The sequence below is a fragment of the Musa acuminata genome, chromosome BXJ2-3 (genome assembly GCF_036884655.1).
Source record: "Musa acuminata AAA Group cultivar baxijiao chromosome BXJ2-3, Cavendish_Baxijiao_AAA, whole genome shotgun sequence".
In the NCBI taxonomy this organism is placed as follows: domain Eukaryota; kingdom Viridiplantae; phylum Streptophyta; class Magnoliopsida; order Zingiberales; family Musaceae; genus Musa; species Musa acuminata.
In genome coordinates this window covers 41318488-41339209 of record NC_088340.1, presented here as the reverse complement: position 1 = coordinate 41339209, position 20722 = coordinate 41318488, and the positions used below count along the sequence as shown (strand labels likewise).

Below are 20722 nucleotides of genomic sequence, written 5' to 3'. Positions count from 1 at the left end.
CCAATCATCCCCGACTAAACTACTTAAAAGCCATCGCTGATTCGCCGCTGGATGTTCGACGACCTCGACGCACCCAAAAACCGCGACTAAACCAACCCTCGTTTCGATCACCGCTGAATCCACCACCTTTTGCTCTCCTCCCATCTCGATTTCGCCATTGTTTGGCCTCCCTCTGGAGGAAAGCGATAGCGACAGCGAGCGGAACGGATCTTGACGCGAATGGCGTCGTCTTCTCGGCGGCTGATGGCGAGGGCGGGGGGCCGGCCGTGCCCCCGCGTGTTCCTAAGCCGGAAATCGTCCTCGCCCTACGCGCTCGCCCTCCTGATGCTCCTGATGCTCTCCCTCGTCGTCCTCCTCCTGCTCGCCCTCGGCATTTTCTCCCTCCCCGTCAGCTCCGACTCCGGCCCCGAGTCCGAAGCCGACCTCCGCCACCACGCTAGGTCCCTCCGCGACGCGTGAGTCTCATTTCTCTCGCCTTGTCGTTATTGTCGTTTTGTGGATCGGCGGATGAGTTTTGGCTGGTGCAGGGATGGTTTGGGGCAACGAGGGCAGCAGTGGACGGAGGTCATCTCGTGGGAACCCCGAGCATTTGTCTACCACAATTTCCTGGTCAGCCTTCATCCTTTCATTCATTCTTGTCTTTGTTTTTTTGTGGAAAGTTTTTAAAACTTTGTCTCGTTTCTTTGATCTCTTGATCTATTTGCGAATTTTAGTTCGATCTATGCGGATCTGTTCCCTACTATGTTTAGGTTTTATGGAAGCGAATTTATCTTTTGGTCTGGACATGAAACATTTGGTTGATTTCCGATGATGTTACTTGTCATAAATGTGATATTGAGTGATATGTTATTATTCACAATCATCTGAAACTAGAAAATTAAGGAAAAATTGTCCATTCAATCTAACAGGTTTGGTTACACCAATAACAACTATGGCGATCACACTATATGGGACAACCATTCTTATTCAGCATCAACACCCAATTGAAATCACATTCTTGATGAAACTGCATGTAGAGTTTGAAACTAAGACCAAAATGCAAAAAATCATCATATTATTTTAACTCATGCTGTTCATTCTTCATGAGTAGCCTTTCATAAGCTCTCTATGTCGCAAAGTTATGTTGCTTTTCATAATACTGTCTCCTTGTCTAAATCTAAAGGCTGTAAACTAATTTAATTTGTACCAGATTTTTTTTGTTCCATATCCAATCCAGATGGGATCAAATTTGAGTAAATGGATCAGCTTAGCGAAAATGCACATCCAATCTAGATCAGCATTGGAAATTTGATCTGGTCTGAAAGTAGACAGAGAAGGGGAAAGAAAAGATATAGAGGGTGAGTGAGCAGAGTGGAAGCTTGATGAGTTCTCTTGGGTCCATTGTCATTATGTCAGGTTAGGAAACTGACAGTGGATTAGAAATCATCTGCAACAGCATTATATTAGTTCTTTAGTTGAGTTTTTCATGAGGATCACCATTACCATGACCAAAAGGTTGAACTCTGCCACTGAGACAACTACAGAATTCAAGTTTTCATATATTTTTTGAGTTCCTCCTAAGAGATCAGTCTGCTCCCTAGGGTTCTTGGAGATGCGGATCATCTTGTTAATGTGACGAATGAGGCCTTGGACTCCTAAGGAGAGGGAGAGAGAGTCCCCTTTATGTGACTGGGGAAGAAGCAGAAAGATAAGGATAGAAATTGGGATGAAAAGAATGTGGAGAGAGAGGGAAGATTGTGAAGGAGGGCGAGAGTGGGGAAAGAGAGAAGGAAAGGGTAACTATGACCACTTTCCACCTATATGTAGAGTTATATTAAATTGTTTGCTAATGAACTGAATGCTTAAATTCCTACAGTTATATCATGAACTGAATGCTTAAATTGTCTGCTCCCTAGGGTTCTTGGAGATGTGGATCATCTTGTTAATGTGACGAATGAGGCCTTGGACTCCTAAGGAGAGGGAGAGAGAGTCCCCTTTATGTGACTGGGGAAGAAGCAGAAAGATAAGGATAGAAATTGGGATGAAAAGAATGTGGAGAGAGAGGGAAGATTGTGAAGGAGGGCAAGAGAGGGGAAAGAGAGAAGGAAAGGGTAACTATGACCACTTTCCACCTATATGTAGAGTTATATTAAATTGTTTGCTAATGAACTGAATGCTTAAATTCCTACAGTTATATCATGAGCTGAATGCTTAAATTGTCTGCTCCCTAGGGTTCTTGGAGATGCGGATCATCTTGTTAATGTGACGAATGAGGCCTTGGACTCCTAAGGAGAGAGAGAGAGAGTCCCCTTTACGTGACTGGGGAAGAAGCAGAAAGATAAGGATAGAAATTGGGATGAAAGGAATGTGGAGAGAGAGAGAAGATCGTGAAGGAGGGCGAGTGTGGGGGAAGAGAGGACAGGGTAACTATGACCACTTTCCACCTATATGTAGCGTTATATTAAATTGTTTGCTAATGAACTGAATGCTTAAATTCCTACAGTTATATCATGAATTAGATCTGAAGCACCATTTTCAGTAATAACCAATCAGAAGATTTAAATGTTTTGTTACTAATGAAGCCTTCACTATGTAGATTCTATTTCTGTTTATTTAGAACTAAACAGATCTTGTTCAATGTTGAATGACTTTTAGAGCTTCATATCATCTCCTTGAGTTATCTTGTACAATTTTGGGACTTTGTTGTGATGCTGATGGCTGTTCATACTTCATAATATACTTGCATAGCAATCTTCATTTTTTTTGTTTTCAGTCCAAGGAAGAATGTGAGTATCTTATTGAGCTCGCGAAACCTCATATGCAGAAGTCATCAGTTGTTGATAGTACTACTGGTAAGAGTAAAGACAGCAGGTAAGCAATATTCGGTGTTTTTTTTTCCTCGATGTTTTGTTTGTAGTTGGAGAATTTCAACCTTTACAACAGTTGTGGGTGTTCTGCATCTTGATTATTTAGGGTCCGAACAAGCACAGGCATGTTTCTTCCAAGGGGACAAGATAAAATAATCAGGGTTATTGAGAAAAGGATATCAGATTATACCTTTATCCCAGTTGGTATGTTACTGGTTTCCTAAATGTGTTAGAACTTGAATGCTGAAATGTTATTTGATTTTGTACATGTTCTTCTTTATGATAGATGCACCAAAATTTTTAATTTGTAGATCAAGACAAACGAAAGGAATTGTTCATTTGGGGAACCTCTAATGGATAAGAAAGGGATTAGCTGACTCAAGTTTCTTATGACATTACAACTATATCTGTCAGAATTGAAGTATCTTGATGAAATGATGGAAAGAGAATAAATGAGCATATAAAGAAGCAAAAAAGTGGAAGAAAAATGGAAAATTTGAGACCAAGAACTAGTTTAATCGTGATGTTGATTTAATCTCGAATAGATAGTAGATTTTTTAACAGAATTATTTCCTATTTCTCAGGGTCCTGAATAACTACTCTAGAAATATAATGTTTGCTTTTGCAAATAGAAGTTTGGATATATTATATAAAGCAGATGGAACTAAGAATGATGATAAATAGTTCAGTTACAGTGATGGCTGTATATGCACAGTGTTAAGATAACTACATATAGCAGCTTGTTTGAATAACTTTTTCTGCACAAACGTTATCTTTTTCCTTTTTGTTGGTGCAAAGGATGTATTGCTTAATAAGAGCTAATGTTCATGTAAAATTTCTAGCAAATCGGCATGAAGTTTAAGTAGTGTTAGTGTAGATTCTAGTTGTCCGAGTTGGGATAGTGATTCGGATCCAACCAAGGTCCGTTCCGAGTCAATCTCACTCAATGTTCATAGAGTGTCGAACCAAAACTAGGTCGGGGGCATTTTCGACAAATGCCCCTCCAGAAATTAAGTCAGTTCTTGGGTATGGTCCAGTCGAATTGGCCGGTTAATACTTAAGTGAAGTAGTGTCCGTGAGATCGTACCTGGGGTTTTTTTTATAGGTGACTATAAGGAAGGTTACGTCCGGAATCGTCAACAGTAAGAGGGGAACGTGTAATGTTTTCGAGCGGAGACTTGGTGTGATGTTCACTGAACTTGACGCTTGCATAGGCTGGCCATGCCAATGACAAGTTCGGACGGTCTGTCGTTCGGCCACATACCACCTTGTGATGAGTACATGTCTTGCGATCCAACCGCCATCGATCAGCCACATGTGATCCCTATGTTCTTTGGCTATTGGCTCGTTAGCTCGTCAACTCGTTGGACCATCAGACCGTTGGCCTGTTGGACCAACGATCCATCAAGCTATTGGACTGTTGGCCATGTGTCATCACGTGGTGGTGTTGTATCTAACATGTTACTCTTCACCTATCACTAGCCCACTCACTTCTGGGTCGATGGATTGTAGAGTTATCAAGCCAAGAAGTGCTCTGGCCTACACTGTTGACTTTGATGGTGGGTTTATTCATCATCTTTTTGATCATGTGTTATTGAAATGCACGTTCGGCTCGTAGGCAGTGCGTCGTTGAAATGCGCGTTCAACCCATAGGCTATGCATCGTCGAAGTGCATATTTGGCCCGTAGGCTGTGCATAATCGAAGCCGCCATGACGCCTGCATCATAACTCATTCAATCGCTCCCTATTAATCTTCCTCCCCTCGAGGTGAGCAATGATGTAGTTGATGATCGCCCAAAGGAGCTGGTGTCAGCTTAGACTAAGTAGAAAAACTTTAAGGGTTGGAGGCCACAAATGTAAGCATTAATTAAGACGGATGAGCTTGTGTCAGCTACTAGTTTTACTTTATCATTGAACCACTTGGTGTAGCTTGTTAGAGATTCCTTACCCATCTGTTGTATAGCTAAGAGAGAGATTGTAGGTTTCTTTGGCAATTTATAATAAAGTTGAGCTCGAACTCTTTAACATGTTGCCTGAAGAAGTAGTTCGACTCCTAAGGTAACTTAGAGAACCATTTCCTCATCGCCCCTCCAAGAGTTGTCGGGAAAGCACGTTACATGAGGGAGTATGTTGACCTGAACAATGTCATTTGTGAGATGAATGTAGCTATATGTTCAGTGGGGCTAGAACTTCCTTTATATAGTTCCAAGGTTGGCATTTGGAATCCTCGTGGGATTGGCTCCTCCATAATACTTTTGAAGAAGGGGGACCTTAGATACAAATCAACTTTAGGCTGTTTCTCTTGCCTGATTTCCATTTTGATATCCTCCGACCATTGGCCTATCTCGAAGAGCTAGACTTGCACATTAGGAGGGAGTTCGACCAATTAAGAGACTGACTCCTTTGATCCCTCTGGCTCTTGGGTTTGATTATCGAATGGCCCATGAGGGAGGTTTTGAGGAGAGTTATTCCCTTGGGGTAAATCAGTTGTGAGAGGGCATGACTCTACCATTAAGCCGGGGGCTAGAGTAGGTGGCAGGATTAGAGTTGGGAAATGGAGGCTGAGTGGAGCTGGGTGTGACCCATGTTGTGCAATTTGGACTAATTGTGGAAGATAAGGGGCCACAATCTGTAATACCTCGGTCGGAAATTGAACTTATTGAGTTAGGTTGTGGAAGAATTTTATAGACTATAACACCCCCAATTAGTCTCACATCGGAAGTGAGCAAGACTAAGATTGACTTAAGGGTCTGATCGGTGCACTACTGTCAACCTTCAACATTTTGGCCAGTGGTTTGGGTTGAATAGAGTTGACAAGCCAGTTAGCCCATCAGGCTCGAGTCATGATTAATGGTATTAGAGCCGACCTAGTATTGAGGCATCATGAGAAGCTCGAGTTGAAAAGGGCTACTCGTGGATGGAGTTAGAGAATTCGTCACAACGTGGAGTCACTTGGGTTATGACTGCACCATGCTATGGTTTAATCTAGGTTATGTTGGATCTTGACGAGAACGTCAAGCCCTTGAGTGGAGACAAGACTAAGATTGACTTTTAAAGGTTTGATGCGTATACTACTGTTAACTTCAGCCTAAGCATTTTGACCATTGGTTTGAGTTCAACAAAGTTAATAGGCCAATTAGCCCATTAGGTTTAGATCGTGATAGTTTCTACGGGTGTGGTTATGGTCTAAGCTAATGACGTTGGAAGCTAGGCAAGTGGTGGTGGGTTGGCCATTGAATCTTGGAATAATTGATGAAAGAGTAGAGGATTAGGTAATTGGAAAGTGGGAGGAGTGAGTCCAATCGAGGGCTCGGGCTGAATCTACCTTGGGAGTATCGAGATTGATGGGTTTGGCAATAGGACGTTCGACCCATTCAGTCCGTTCTGACACGGACTTAGCTGGATTTGCCTAAGTCGTGCGGCACCCTCGCGCGTCCGTCCGCAAAGGTCAGCCTCCCCGAAGCCTCCCATTGTCCCTTAGGACCACCAAAAGAGAGAACGCCTCCAACGGGATCCACAAGTAAACATCTCCGAAAAACACTTCATAGACAATGCAAATTACAAACAAACTATTACAAGCTCTGAATAGTGGCACAACAAAGGGTAAAATGGTCCATTACAGACCGAAAAGCTCTCGCACGTGTCTACATGACACAACCTTTATTTACAAGCCTAAAGAGGCCACCAACCCAACTAAAATGGGACTTATAAGCCTTCGGCTGCCCCTTTACATTCTGTACAAGGCATGAACATGCCAAACGACACGGACATACATAAGCATTACATCAAACACCTTGTTTAGAAGTTTGTCCGTGACATTCTCCCCCACTTATCCCTTCGACGTCCTCGTCGAAGCCTTTGTGAACACTGCAACTCTTCACCTTTGCTGAGTCTTCAATCTTCTGCTTTAGCTGCAATGCGCCTCCTGGCTCCCAGCTGCTCTCTGCTGCTGTTTCTGAGTAGTCGAACCTTTGATCCGCCATGATGCTTCAACTCACCAATGACTCTTGACTCTGGTGTGGGGTTGGCTGAGTTGTGTTGATCATTGTTGATTCTTACGGATCCCCCAAATGAAGGAAAAAGACCATCCTTACTGCGCCAGTCTCTCAAAATTTCCACATGCTGCTTGAACTGGGTGGATGCTTGTTGGAGCTTTAACGAGCATCGCCTCGCAAACTTCTGAAGTTTTGGGTCCTTCCTCCACAAAATCTGCTCATTGACTCTTCTTTCAGTTAGTTGTCACATCCAAGTAGGTTCGCATCACTTCCACTTTCGATTGGCATTTCGTTGGGAAATGAGGCGGACAATCTACTCTCAGTAGCACTGATCACCGTTGGTGAGGATTTGACAACTATTGTCTTCCATTATCTTCGAAGGGTCTTTGAACTTGTGCAGAGCTCCTCTGCTAGATAGATAAGAGAACTGGGGTACTCGGTTTCGCCCATTCTCTTAAGAGTTGAGAAGGCAAAGGTTACTTGACTTCGCCCGCCTCCTCGAGGTTGTACTTCATGCATCGAGCTGGTTACTGGTCTTCGCCTGCTCTTTGCTCACACTTCTGAAGCACTTGAAGTGTTTGCACTCCTTGCGTTGAGTTAGCTACTGTGATTCACCTTCTCAATGCCATTGAACTTCTGGAATGCAGGAAGTTTTCACCCCAACTTGGAGTAATTCTCTGATAGATGAGGTCGCCTCTGGGATTGTACCGTCTTCTCCATCAACCCTGCCGCCTACTACACTGAGTAGCAAAGGTACAGCACCGCGTACTGCTTGCTTCGTTCCTTGGTCGTGCACTCTTGCATGACCCGAAGTCCTTCACTTACGGCCATCTTAATGAGAAACTTGTTGACACCGGTCTTACGAAGTTTCTTGGCCTCTGCCCTTCAGCCTTGTCTCGGTACTTGGAGATTGCCTCTGCATGCTCCACCTCCTCGGCCCCTTTCACGACCAAGCGCTCTCCCTCCGTGAGAGCAAGGGATCAATGACTTTGACGGAAGTCCCGCCTCTGCGGTACCATGGCGCTGCCATGCCCATGGCCCTACTATCCGTCGCCTCGCATCTACATCCCTTTTCTTCACAATCAGTAGATATGCCTTCGTGACACTCCTCTGAGTCCACCTCCATTCTCACTGATTGCTTGATTTTGGGTAGCTAAGTCCCTCTGGACTTGTCGTCGCTTCCTCGCCCCTTTCGACCTCCTGCTTCAACACCTCTGTGTTCTCCAAGCAGTCTGTTTGTTCGATGGAAAGACAGACTGCAACTCCCATGCATGGCCTCTGCCATCACATTGTAGGGTTTGCACCGATTCTGTTCTCCTTAGCTTCCTTGGTAGCAACGTTCGCTTACTCGACCTTGTCCTCTGACTTGTCGGGCTCCCTTAAGCGAATATGAGCTCTGGAGCAGTCCAACTCTCCAGCTGCTTCGATCATACCTCTCATGGGACTCACTGGTACTTGCATTCGAACTTTTCCCTTGGTGGAACCCAGCCCCCATATGCTGATGACCAAGGTTTTCATCCGATGCAAAATTCGGTGCACGCCCGGAAGACCCGCCTCTGCGGTACCATGGCCTTCACTCCTTGAATCCATAGCCCTTCTTGCCGTCGTGTTGTTCACCAAAGCGGAGCTCCCAGTAGCTCCCGATCATACCTCCATATGATCTAGTCCCTCCCGGGACTCTGTCGTGTGTATCGCATTGCCACGAACTGTCCCACCACGATCCGCTGCACCATGTCGCCTCCTGGTGACATCTCCATTGCATTCTGATCCTTGTGGAATAAACTCGAATTGTGAACCCTCCATGTGTGGCCTCTGCCAATACATCGCAGGGTCTCCTCCACCTTCGATTTTGTTCGCTCCTTTGGCAATCGACCTTCATCCACCCACTCTTGGGTCACACCTAGATGAAGCACCGCTCTAGGACAGTCCGTCGCCTAGAAGCTCCCGAAGTCCACTGACTTCGCTGTAAATTGTGCACCATTGCCTGGATCCTGGGCCTCTGCCCCTACCAGCACAATCTCCGCTGCGCACCGCTTCCTTCATAGCAACTCGAATGGCAACACTGTGGCATATTCTTCAAGAGTACCCGCCTCTGCATCCTCTTGCCCCGTGCTAAGGCCTTCTGAACTCAACTTCGCCTTCGCAAATTGAGTCGCCTTAGTTCCTCCATCAAATGCTCCTCCGAGATAAGGTGCATGTGCCCCGAAGCTCCCTTCGTCTTTGGCACCATGCAAGATGAGTCTGCTCCGTCAGAATGAAGGACCCATGGAACAACATGATCTTACTCTTGCCTCTGCAAGAGTTCATGTCCTTGACATCTGTCTAAGGAAAGCACTGTGCCTCTGCTCCATGTTCCAACTTCTATGCTGGCTCCCTTCAAGCGGCTTGAGTACTTCGCCAAGTTACCCCCAAGTTGCTCCGCTCCTCGTTTTTTGCATTGAGTTGATGGTGGCCCTCACGCCCACCATTCCACGGGTCAGCCCTCCCTTGAGTCCGATCTCCATATCGACTCTAAGTGTGCCTTCATTTAAGTTGCTTCAGGTCGCTCCCCCACTTGATCTCGCAATGCATCCACCCATGCATTCTCTCGAGCGAGATCATGTGACAACTCCTCGCTGCTTGCTCGGTCCATTGAGCTTCGTGGAGTTGTTGTTTGTGAGGTACTCCTCCTCAACATGTGAAGTCCGTCTCACATGATTCTCCCTCTGGAGAGCCGAGACTTATCCCTCCTGGATAACTTTCCCGTTGGAGCAACATCTCTCTTCGTTTCGGAGACCACCATCCCCTTGGACTACTCCGATCTGCTGAACAAACTGTGCATTGTTCTGCCTCTTGCAAACGCACTTGCTAGATTGCGCCTCCACGTCAATACAGCCACCGCTACACCCCTCCAGGCCTAGCAACATGCTGAACTCGTTGCACACTTCAGCCTCCTCCGGACGTATCCTTCGCATGCCGAAGAGAAAGTTTCAATGCTCCATGGCGCCGAGTCTCGGTCGCCTTGGGATGGCCACGAACAATCCATCGTCCGCATACAAGCCCATGCATGAGTACCGAATTCTTCGAGTTAGCAATTCCCCTCACCTCTGTGAGCTTTGCACAACTCTTTCGGTCGCTGAGCAACTCATTCCACTTTGCATGGTCTCGTCCTTTTGCCAAGCGCCTCGCTTGCCTTGAGCACCATCAAGTAAAGTTGTCAACGTTGAGCCGTAGCTCAAACTCAGCCATCCCAACCTTTGTGCGCTCCAGATTCTTCCAAGCTTGCCTGTTCTCGTGGTGCCTCTTGCGCGAAGGGTTGGCCATTCCTCTGAATGCCAATCTCAGATGCCCGCTCCTCTGAGCGACTCTTTTCCCTACATCTCCATGCCCGTTTTCCCTCAAACAGTCGCGCATGTGCTGACTGCCCTCAACGCAGCCCCGCTAGGTCCCCCACGTTTGCATGTCAAGTGTTTCTATGAGTGCTTGTCCCGCTCTGATACCATATGACACGGACTTAGCTGGATTTGCCTAAGTCGTGCGGCACCCTCGCGCGTCCGTCCGCAAAGGTCAGCCTCCCCGAAGCCTCCCATTGTCCCTTAGGACCACCAAAAGAGAGAACGGGTTAGAGAGAACGCCTCCAACGGGATCCACAAGCAAACATCTCCGAAAAACACTTCATAGACAATGCAAATTACAAACAAACTATTACAAGCTCTGAACAGTGGCACAACAAAGGGTAAAATGGTCCATTACAGACCGAAAAGCTCTCGCACGTGTCTACATGACACAACCTTTATTTACAAGCCTAAAGAGGCCACCAACCCAACTAAAATGGGACTTATAAGCCTTCGGCTGCCCCTTTACATTCTGTACAAGGCATGAACATGCCAAACGACACGGACATACATAAGCATTACATCAAACACCTTGTTTAGAAGTTTGTCCGTGACAGTTCGGCACGTTTGATCTGTTGGGCTCTTCGAGATTCAGCTTGGATGGTCTTGTGAAGTTTCCTTAAGACATCTTAGCGGTCCTCCTTCAAGCACCAATTTGTTAGTGCAGATTTTGGTTGTTCGAGCTGGGATAATGATTCAGATCCAATTTGGGTCAGTTCCAAGTCAATCTCACTCCACTTCACTATTTGCAAAGGGTCGATCCTACAAAACTAGGTTGGGGGCGTTCCCAACAAATACCCCTCTGACGATCAAGTCAGTACTTGAGTCGGACTAGTCAACTAATATTGAAGTGAAGTAGTGTTTGTGGGGGCGTCCCCAGGGGTCTTTTTCATAGGTGATTTTGAGGACGGTTATGCCCAGAATCACTAACGATAAGAGGGGAACGTTCAGCATTTTTGGGCAGAGACTTGGTATGATGTTCATCGAACTGACACCCACATAGGCTGGCTGCACCAATCACGAGTTTAGACAACCTGCTGCTCGGCCACGTATCACCCTATGATGAGTACATATCTCGTGATCCGATCGCCACCTGTTAGCAATGTGTGATCCCCGTGTTCTTTGGCAGTTGGCTCATTGGACCGTCGGTCCGTCAGACCGTTGGCCCATTGGATAGTTGGCCCGTTGGACCATTTGATCGTTGGCCACGTGTCGTCACGTGATGGTGTTGTATCCGACATGTCACTCTACAACTATCAAGGAGCATATATCTTGTCACATATGACTTCAAGCCTTCAGTTATTAAGTGCTTATTTAGATGCTAATCAATTTGTTTTATGCATGACTTTTACTTAACAATCTTTATTCTATACTTACACCTTTATCTTGTTTTGCATTTCATATTTGTCATCATTTTGTTAGCCCTTTTCTTCATATTTTGTATCCTTTATTTGATTTCCTTTTTATAGAAAATGGGGAGGGGCTTCAAGTGCTGCATTATGAAGTTGGACAAAAATACGAACCTCACTTTGACTATTTCCTTGATGAATTTAACACTATGAACGGAGGTCAGCGAATGGCTACTCTTCTAATGTATCTGTATGTATCACCATTATGTACATCGTAGATATCTTTGAGATTGTTTTATGGTTGGTTCAAGTTTCTTAGAAGCGAAATATCATAACATCCTATATTTTGTTGATTTGTTTTGTGAATTGTAGTTCGGATGTTGAAGAAGGTGGCGAGACAATTTTTCCAAATGCAAAAATAAACAGCAGTTCATTACCATTGTACAATGAGTTATCAGAGTGTGGAAAGAAAGGCATTTCTGTTAGACCAAAGATGGGAGATGCACTGCTCTTCTGGAGCATGAAGCCTGATGCCACTCTAGACCCATTAAGTTTACATGGTTAGTTGCTTCCCGTTCCTAGTTAGAAAATTAAATTTAAGATGGAGTTTTAACCCAAGGAAAAAAAATAAAGATGTGGGTTGTAAAAGACTAGCATAACCTGTGTTTTGCTTTGATTGATGTTGCTGTTTCATCATCAAATTTGCTCCAATTGACTAAAATTTTCTTTGTCAGTTGCAATTTAGTTTTTAATTTGTAAGAATTTCTACCGGTCTTATACTGCTATCCAAATATTGATTGATTCTTGCAGGTGGATGCCCTGTGATCAGGGGAAATAAGTGGTCTTCTACAAAGTGGATGCATGTCCATGAGTATAAAGTTTAATGTAAGGTATCTTCTTGCTTAACGAGCTGTTTACAAAAGTCTTATTAGTTTCATATTTCATCGACATTTCTCCAGGTACAAATTAGATTTAGAGCTAAATTGATTCCTCCAAATGTTTTGAGTATGCTTCCTTCACCAGTGACTGTTTATTATTTGAACTCTGGCAGTTGTCTTTTCTTTCCAAACTTCAGTTCTCTTTGACTTGCTTATTTCCAACTGCAAGGATATTGTGTCTGAAAATAACAAATCTTGAATTGTTACATTATAATATCCACAAAGATGCAGACTTACTTTTACCATTTAGGTCAGATTAAAATGGTATGCCTCGTTTACTGGGTATGCCCTTTTTTTTATCAGATTAAAATAGGAGCATATTACAAAATTGGTTATGGACATAAGATGTGCCAGTAACAAAAAATTCTGACTCTATTTGTGCCTTCGATTCTTGAGACTTCTAGATATTTGATTTCCTTCAGTCGTATGAACACTTTTGTCATACATTTTAGTGCCATCTTATTCCATTTATGAATGGTGCATCAATTCAAAACATGAGAATAATAAGTTGGTGTAAAGGAATCTATTGTTCTGCTCTAGGTGAACTCACGGCTCTTCTTTTAGAGATGTTCAAGTAAGATAATGGATTTTGGTATGACAGTGACTTAGAATGGAGCAATTAACTTGGGTTTATGCTATGATACTTAGCTTCACATAATATGGTCAAAATAAGCATCTTTGGCTTCATCATGTTATTTGTATCAACTACAATTTCCTAATTCCTGCTTATAGATCTCTAGATTAGATAGTGGTATTTCTCTTCTGTCACAAGGTACAAAGTAGTAGAGAATATTAGTGATTTGTACCATTTAAGATGCAAGGTTGGTTTACATTACAGAAAATCATATTGTGAGCTTAAATGGTATGGTTTCATGCCATCAAACAAATTGTGTTGACCATGGAATGGTCTGTTCCTAGTTGTGAAGTTAGAGACAACAGAAGTCAATATTTGGGTATTAACTAAAGGATCGGGGCTCTTAAACTAAAAGATCCTTTTTTCTTTCACTAATCTAACTGGAGCGGACCATCTGAAATGGGGCAGTCCACGAACAGGCACATGCCTGGACCAATAAATACTTGTTAGTATGGACCGCCAGGTGAAATCAAGTTCCTTGCTTTCAACTTATCACAATCAGTCTCCTCGTTCCAATAGTGCCTTGGACTTTTGGAAGTGCATGCCCTTGGTTTTAACCCCTTTTTAGTCTGAAATAGATCCTAGGGCACCTAACTTTGTGATATATCAAAAGAAGAAACTTGTTAATAAAAGTTAAATAAGTTGATGGTGATACTAGAAAAGCATGCTTTCCTCTAGTGCATTCATATGCCAGGAGTCGCCTTTTTATATGGTTTAAGAAAGGCATGCCTGGCCAAGAGCCAGATAAATATATTCTCCGAAATTTAGTTAATGGCAGCAGTTATGATTAAGTTTCAGACTTTTTAAAAGCTAGATGAAAAGACATTATCATTTTTCTTTCTTGCTTGTAACTATGTGGATGATGCAGTATACAATTGTTATATTTGCACCTGTATGCATACTAATATTTTGTCATTTTATGTCATATTTTCAGGTGCAGAGTAGCAATTGGGTTGTGTGAATTTCCCATGTATCGTTCTTATAATTTGTCAACTCCTAATGGACCAATTCAACAAAAAACTACTTTTTGGTAGTACTGAAAGTCAGTCATCACTTATGGATCACAGAATAAACAGCTTACTTATGACTTACAATCAACATCCTATCGGGTATTTTTGTTAACTTAGTTGTGATTTTCATAGTTCAGTTGTAAAATGGATATATTTCGCTTGCCCAGAAAACAGTTTACAATTGAGCTATTTACTTCTTTCTAACATATATTTGGGACTGATATTGTTCCGAGTGCCCATTGCATTGGCTTTGTTAATAACTGTTTAACTTACATCATTCACATTACAGGAACAGATGTAGGTTGGCCATTGTCTTCACATGTAATATAATAGACCTTATGAAAGCATTATAACAGCCTTTGTGATGATTTTAATGGCTTTTGATTATATGCTGAATGACTTATTATCACAAACTACATTGCTGTGTTGTTTGTTCTTCAGCAATTGTTTTTGAACAGCATTGCCTGCTGGAAATGTTGTAGAACAGTTTTGACACTTGGAAGCAGAATGATGTTATCACCATCTTTACAAAACACTCCATGTTGTATTGAGAAAACGTTTATTACCGTCTCATAACTGATGAAAATATGGTCACAGCCGGCTTGATGTGGCATGATCATGATTCTGATTTGGATATAATGTGCAGCAGAGTGCTCTATTGAAAGTTCTCAAGAATATCATCTGTTTTACCAATCAAGTTTATTAGATCAATTACGAGATATTTAATGTACAATCTATCTTTAACAAACCCAAAAGAACCATTCATGTGAAATGCTTGTTTGCTACATATCTTGTGTGGGTTATCAATATATTTCATGGATTACATGAATGTTTTTTTTGTGATTATGTGAGCTGCAATAGATATTAATTTACAATCTTTTGTCTAGGATGATCACCCAAATTTTATCATCTCCAAAGATCCACTTTCTTTGTTATTCATAATCTACAGACAGGGATGTATATGGCTTTCATAGATATATTTTCTTTTTCTAGTTGTTTTACTAATGCTGACTAATACAATTCTATATTCAATGTATATGTATATTATATTTTTAAATTAGGTTTGAACTAAGTCTTGTGGGCAGCTTTACCAAATACAAATTGATATATGAATGGTTTAAACTTCCTAGCCTCAACCCTACCATAGCAATTAACAACAGAAGATATCTGGAGATTTCAAGAATTATTGATATCAAGATTCATTTGTTTTCTTACTAATTTGTCGGTGGTTGCAACTGAAAGATCCCTCTTTAATGTATATAGGAGGCTCATCTGTCATGTGAGACTTAACCATATTTGCCATTTTCTTTAGAGAGTGGAAGTACTTGGATAATAAAATTGACTCATGGCATTTGTTGGAACAGTATGTATGGGTGCATAAATATGTGGAGCTCTATTGAGTTGATGAGATTGAGGGCCCTTAAGTTTCTATTGTGTTATCCTCCAAACGAGCTAATTATATATTATCCTCTGTGGTTAAATTTATTTAATATTTTAATATTTAGACTTAAAAAATTTATATTGGAATATCTTGTTATGAAAGTGAAACATTTAGTTTTATTTATCTTAACATCATTGATTTTATTAATGAAAATTCGAAAACAATGGACAAGAAGATAATTTTAACATCATAATTATAATTTTGGTGATGATGAATGATGATATCGTTAGGGGTCGCAGATGACTATTATGGATGAGGAGGGAGAATAATGACGAGAGGTGAGGCAAAAGGAGAGGAGGAAGAGGACGACATAAATATTGACGCTTTACATTTACGTTGGCATCGCTTGACAATTGCGTTGATGCTAACGTAGATGTAGAGCGGCGAAAGGATCGCTCGATATCTATATCGATGTCGATGCATATGCAGAGCAATGCTACCCTTCCTTGCATCATTGTCGATATTGATGTAGATGTAGAGCAATGTCGTTCTACATCTGTATTTTCGTCAACGTTGATGTAGATGTTGAGTGATCTTTTTGTCGCTTTGTATCTGCATCAGTGTCAACGTAGTTATTGAGTAACATCGACGTAGATGCAGAGCGTTGACATTTGCATCGTCATCTTCCTCCTCTCTCTTTGTCTTACCTCTCGTTATCGCTCTTCCTCCTTATTCGTAATAGCCATCTACAGCCCTCAACGGCGTTATCGTCTACTACAATCGAAAACGTAACTAGGATGTTGAAATTATCTTTTTACGTATTATTTTCATATTTATGTCGATAAAATCGACAACGTTATGATAAAGAGTTAGATGTTTCACTTTCACAACTATAAGAATTCTAATATAAATTTTTTAATTTTATGGATCGGGATACTAAGAAGGTTTAATTATAAGAGATAATATATAATTAGTCGTCCAAAAGTTTATATTAGCATTTCATGTATTCCTTTTTTTTTTTTTTTCATCTAAGTACATTTTTTTTTTTTTGTTCAATACATTCTCTTTCCTCTCTCTCTCTCTCTCTCATAGCATTATTTCAATTGGTGAATTTATTGCCCTCTAACAAAGAACATGAAACAAGTAGTCACCACAGAGCTTTTATACCATCTCCCCCACCACACTCGAAGGATGCCACTTCTTAAAGCACATCAAACACCACCTGACTCTCACTTTTGTTGATGCTACTAATTAGTTTGCATGTTAAACATCTCACAACAGTATAAACTTTCTATTATGCAATCTTAATAAAAATTACCTTAGTATTTATCAAAAGAAAAGTAAGAATATCATGTGCCATGCTGATTGCCATATGAATTGTTGCTTAATACGCTCAACGTGATATGCATGATGGTTCATTGATTTCATTCAATTTTGTCGTTTCATCCATCTCATGTGACGCTACAATAATCACGTTATAAATGACAAATTGCCAAGTCTGTGACAAAGCCCATCAAACTTCAAGTCAAGCCATGTCTTCAACTTCTTCTTCTCCTCTTCAAATTTACTTTGATCTTCTCTTCTTCCTTGTTTTGTTTTGTATTTGTGGTCACGGAGACATAGGCTGCTTCCTGAAGGCGCATGGTGGTTGCCATGTCGCATTGCACTTATCAAATCATCAGTCATACTGTTCTAAAGCTTTCTTCCTAGTTATCATTGTACGGTGCTTGAACTGCTCACCGACACAGCTTTAACATCACATTTTAGAAGTGGCGATGAGAAGAACCCAGAAACCAATCCATCATCCACTAGTTCACGACCTAGGGTTTGTTCTGGCATGGAAACAATGCTGCAGGAGCTCATCAGAGTGACAGCAGAAGAACCACCAAAGCTCCGCTTTTTCACAGCTTTCTATATGTCACTGTGATACAAGTGCAAAGGGGTATGCAATTTAAAACTGGTGATTGTTCTTGTATGAAAAGAAAACTGCAGGATTGCAGATGTCAAACTGTCAAATCCTAGTTTTTCACATCTTTAGTGAATTTTCGAGAAAAAAAATTATCTTTGAATAATTTTCAAAGAGCACCATGAAAAAACTAATTTGCCCCTACTTGTATTGAACCTGTCGCTACCTCCACCAACGCCTCTCGTTCTCTCTACACCGTTAGATATATCGTCGTCTTTGTGAACCTCATCAAACTTTTCTTACCCTCGCTTGAGGAATGAGGGGTGTGGTGACGATGGCCCTCGTCATCCTCACCCATGGCCCTTGTGCATAGGGGAGGATTCGACGTGGTTTACGGAAACAACAGGAGCCCTTGCATGATGAAGGATAGAGCATGACGATGACAACCCTTATCGCCCTTGCATGAGAAATGAGAGGGCACGATGGTGGCAACCCTCATCATCCTTGCTCATAGTCCTCGCACACAGGGGGAGGGTTTGATGGGATTATCGTTGTCACCCACTACACGAGCGGGGGTGACAATAAATCTAATCGAGCAAAGTACAGGATAGTGATGCAATGCGGAGCGAAGATAGATACAACAAGAGCCAAAGGCAAAATAATCATTCATGAAAAAAAGAACTCTTTGAGAATTTCTCAAAAATATTTTTTTTCAAAAAGTTCTCTTATATATATATATATTCTGAATGATGTATAAAGGTGTGTACAATCTGAGATTTCAAACTAACCTCAATTAGTTGAGGTTTAGTGCTTAGGACAAGTCAAACATAACCACACCATAAACTATCAGACTATCAACTGCAGTTCACCAACTCCACAAGATCTCGGAAACTTGGATTACAAAACTGGTTAAAATAGACCTGAGAGTGGCAGTGCAACAACAGGTTAGCTGTCTGACTTGCTGTACTCACTCGAACACAAGAAATCTTGTGATGAAACCATTAGGTTAAGTAACGAGAGGAGTGGTGGTTGAAGCCATGCATTCAAGGTTCAGATTCTTTGTCATTTAGATGTGATCAGACAATGAAGAATTCCCGAGGAGAACAATCACATGCCTGACAAGCTGAAAACCTTCTTGCCATTCCTTGTTATCAGATTTCAAGTACAGAACATTCTACTTTGCATATGATTCAGTGTTGGAAGCATGTGATGATACCTTGCAACACACTTTTAACTTTGGTTGGAGGATCAATAATGTTGGCCATCATGTGCCATTAGATGACCCAACACTTGGATTACTTCTCCTTGCTCCCCCTTTCTTGTCACCCCCAGTCAATGTCATTTGGTCCCTTTCATCCCAAGGAAACATGAGGGAGTTTAGAGCTTCTCTCACTCCACAGAAAGATTAACACCTGTGTGTGCTTTGCTTTGCTGTATCATTTGTTGAACATGATCACTGACAAATATTTGCTTGAGAAGGATGAAATGGAAGAGGAAATATTACTTCTCCTTGCTCTCCCTTTCTTGCCACCCCCAGTCAATGTCATTTGGTCCCTTTCATCCCAAGGAAACATGAGGGAGTTTAGAGCTTCTCTCACTCCACAGAAAGATTAACACCTGTGTGTGCTTTGCTTTGCTGTATCATTTGTTGAACATGATCACTGACAAATATTTGCTTGAGAAGGATGAAATGGAAGAGGAAATATTACTTCTCCTTGCTCTCCCTTTCTTGCCACCCCCAGTCAATGTCATTTGGTCCCTTTCATCCCAAGGAAACATGAGGGAGTTTAGAGCTTCTCTCACTCCACAGAAAGATTAACACCTGTGTGTGCTTTGCTTTGCTGTATCATTTGTTGAACATGATCACTGACAAATATTTGCATGAGAAGGATGAAATGGAAGAGGAAAGATTGAAGTGAGCTCCAAACAAGAAGGGACCATGGTTTGGTGATGGGGACTCCCCAACAACAAGAGGGGACCCATTGTGTAACCTAATCTTCTTCTTCTTCTTCTTCTTTCTTTCTTTCATAGTGATTCCCATATGCAAGCTTGTTTGGACCTTTGCAAGTCCACATCATGGAGGATTCCCTAAGCTTTCAAACTTGCACCTACCACATTTTCTTGTGTCAGCATCAAGAAATTAAGGCCCTACAGGTTCATTGGCTTCTATGTTTTGATTAGGAAAATGATGATTGCCATTGTTCCATTCAATGCCTGCCAATAGGCCTCCACAAGTCCACTGGTAAAATATTTTATTTATAGAAGGAAAATAGTGATGGTTTGATCATGTTTAAGTTGATGGATCTCATAGATTTTGCCATTTTGTATCAATATTTCTGCATATCTTTTTTAAAGCCATAACAATGACAGCATAAATGCAATCAATCTATAGAACCCACAACTTGTTGATGTCCAATCATAGAATTGACCAACTATTTGACCAAATTTCTCACTTCCTATACAAATTATCAACCTATAAATTGGTCAAAGATGACTATTATATGTTGTTCTACAAACTAGTTGATTAGACTCACTCTAAGCCTAACTCTCCATTGTTGAACTTAAATCATCCAGCCATGTATTGATCAAAGATGACTATTTTGTACTGTTCTACAATTTTGTTTATCAAACTCAATCCAAGTTTAATCCTCTAATTTTGGACTCAAATTATCTATTCATATATTAATATATGTTCCACAAACTTATTGATTAAATTTAATATTTTCTTCTTAAATTTATTTTTTTATTCACACTTCCTATACATAATATGCTTGCTAAGCGGTATCATTGGACAGTTGATAAATCTCATAAGAACATCTTCTATATCATTTAATATAATTAAAATATAATTTTGACTATTATGATAACTCCTCTACATATACTATTATCATAATAATATTTAGTTATTAAATCACTTGTATAACAGAAGATGATTGTATAGTGATTCGAGGTCACGGTAGAATTTTCGGACCACTTAGAAGGGTATGTTGTCGACATAATAAATACGATCGAGATGCACCAATTGAGTATATGATATTATACGAGGATTTCATAAAAAAAACAAACATTATCGTTAAGAATAGAATGAATTTATAATAATTTTAAAATTATAAAAAAATTAATATAATTTTTTTTAAAGTATAAGAATCGTAATACTATTAGCCTAAGATACTATTGAGTTGATCATAGCAACTCAATTTACCTCTTCATTCTTGAATTTTCTTGTCCTTCTTGCCTTGGCAAATCAGACAATCTGGCCAAATCCACATGAAATGACACATCCTCCAAC

General features: G+C 41.2%; 1 protein-coding gene across 3 annotated transcripts; it reads left to right on the top strand.

Moving 5' to 3' along the window:
- Positions 1 to 41: 41 nt before the first annotated feature.
- On the top strand, positions 42 to 14533 carry LOC103978676 (probable prolyl 4-hydroxylase 3). Of its 3 annotated transcripts, none has more exons than XM_018822902.2 (8): positions 42 to 455; positions 528 to 609; positions 2804 to 2850; positions 2953 to 3050; positions 11685 to 11814; positions 11937 to 12124; positions 12375 to 12454; positions 14071 to 14533. In XM_018822902.2, the coding sequence occupies exons 1-7, from the start codon at positions 220 to 222 to the stop codon at positions 12446 to 12448; spliced, it is 855 nt and encodes a 284-aa protein (XP_018678447.1). In that variant the 5' UTR covers positions 42 to 219; the 3' UTR covers positions 12449 to 12454; positions 14071 to 14533. The 3 variants fall into 3 exon arrangements, with proteins under 3 accessions (XP_018678447.1, XP_009392831.1, XP_009392830.1); XM_009394556.3 differs by having other exon boundaries at positions 2753 to 2850; positions 12375 to 12449; XM_009394555.3 differs by having other exon boundaries at positions 2753 to 2850.
- The last annotated feature ends 6189 nt before the right edge of the window (positions 14534 to 20722 follow it).

Excerpts from the sequence above, each read along its gene's own strand:
- LOC103978676 (XM_009394556.3), top strand. The coding sequence starts at position 220 with ATGGCGTCGTCTTCTCGGCGGCTGATGGCGAGGGCGGGGGGCCGGCCG. Across the intron at positions 3,051-11,684 it reads TTATACCTTTATCCCAGTTG|AAAATGGGGAGGGGCTTCAA; the intron begins GTATGTTACTGG and ends TCCTTTTTATAG. Across the intron at positions 12,125-12,374 it reads AGACCCATTAAGTTTACATG|GTGGATGCCCTGTGATCAGG; the intron begins GTTAGTTGCTTC and ends TGATTCTTGCAG.